Raw genomic sequence first — 1,275 nt, 5'->3', positions numbered from 1 at the left:
GGATGATCGTCTCCTACATCAGTAGAGCCTCAGTTTCCCCATGGCAAGATTCGACGAAACCCCGGAGCCGAGTGTCTCTCACCATTCCCTCAGGGATCCCCGAGGAGCTTCACCAGGAAGGGCGAAGAGTTCTGTCCTGAGTGTCAGGGTAATGATGAGGGGTCCTCGGAAAGCTGTGACCCCCCGGCTCCCTCTCCATGGAGCCCCCGCCACGGACCCCAATCTGAGGATACCTGCTTCCCCTCGCCCAGGTCCCTGCGGCGGGAACTCCTGCATCTGGCCCTAGCTCCCTGCGCTCGTGAACTGGGAGCGGAGCGGACCCAGGCGTCCGAGCTGCCCAGCCGGCCTCGCCACATTCCTCGGCGCTGGCGGAGGCGGAAGGAGACGAGATGGGACGCGGGCCCGGCGGGGAAGGGAGAGGCAGGGCCAGGTCGGGCCAGGCGTGACACCTCCCCTGCCTCAGGGCCCCCAGCAGGTGGACAGCGCCCAGCGTGCTGCGCGAGGCCCACAGGCAGATCCCAAGGCGGGCTGCTGCTGGAGCTCTCGAGGGCTTCGAGCCCCCAGGCAAAAACATCCACTGAGAACCCAGTCCACACGGCGTTTGCTGGAGTCGAGCAGGATTAGGCTTGACGGCCGGTTGTAGTGAGAGGGGTTGAGACAAGGCTCCAAACCCCCCGGGGACTTACCCTCCCGCCGCCCGCTGGACTCGGGGTCCGTAGCTCAAAGGTCTCCTCGTCCTCGTCTTCGTCCCCGTCCCCGCTAAGCTCGCCGTCCCCGTAGTCCCGATGCAGAAGAGTAAAGCCTCGACGGCAGCAGAGGAGCCACCACAATCCCCCGGGGAGAGGCATCCGGGCGAGCAGCCGCGGGATGAGGGTGCGGGCAGCCGAGGCCGAGCTGCAGGGGGTCGGGGAAACTGGCGGGGCTCCGACCCGAGCGGGAGAAAGATGAGGCGGGAGGAGGGAAAGGGAGTCGGGGAGTGGGAGGAGGTGGTGTCTGGCGCTGGGGTGCAGAGGGTCGCTAGCTGGAGCCTGCAGGGGGCTCGGAGTCTGGGCCCCCGGAGGGGGAGGGGGGCAAGCGTCCAGGGCTGGGGGTGGGGGGGAAGGAGCAATGTCCGGAGCTGGGATGTAGTGTCCGTTGTAGTGTCCAGCTCTGTGGGGGGCAGTGTCCGGTGCAGTGTCCGAGGTGGGCAGTTGTCCAAGCTCCAAGGAGGGTCGTGTCCGGTAGGGCGTCCGGTGGCCGGGGCCCGGGCCGCGCGCGCTGCGCTCCCTGCAGCCC

General features: G+C 67.9%; 1 protein-coding gene across 1 annotated transcript in view; it reads right to left on the bottom strand.

Annotated features, from left to right (window-relative positions):
* Positions 1–1,269, bottom strand: part of PLEKHH3 (pleckstrin homology domain containing, family H (with MyTH4 domain) member 3) — a 7,666-nt gene extending 6,397 nt beyond the window's left edge. The window contains exons 1-2 of the mRNA XM_010843099.1: positions 627–1,269; positions 234–550 (exon numbers count right to left, since the gene is read on the bottom strand). Coding sequence (XP_010841401.1) covers positions 234–550; positions 627–848 — 539 coding nt within the window. The 5' untranslated portion in view covers positions 849–1,269. The remainder of the gene's footprint in view (positions 1–233; positions 551–626) is intronic.
* Positions 1,270–1,275: the final 6 nt, after the last annotated feature.

Source organism: Bison bison, unplaced genomic scaffold (genome assembly GCF_000754665.1).
Source record: "Bison bison bison isolate TAMUID 2011002044 unplaced genomic scaffold, Bison_UMD1.0 scf7180017864180, whole genome shotgun sequence".
Classification (NCBI taxonomy): domain Eukaryota; kingdom Metazoa; phylum Chordata; class Mammalia; order Artiodactyla; family Bovidae; genus Bison; species Bison bison.
Note: the sequence above shows the minus strand (reverse complement) of the source record. Positions and strands in the feature narration are given on the sequence as shown.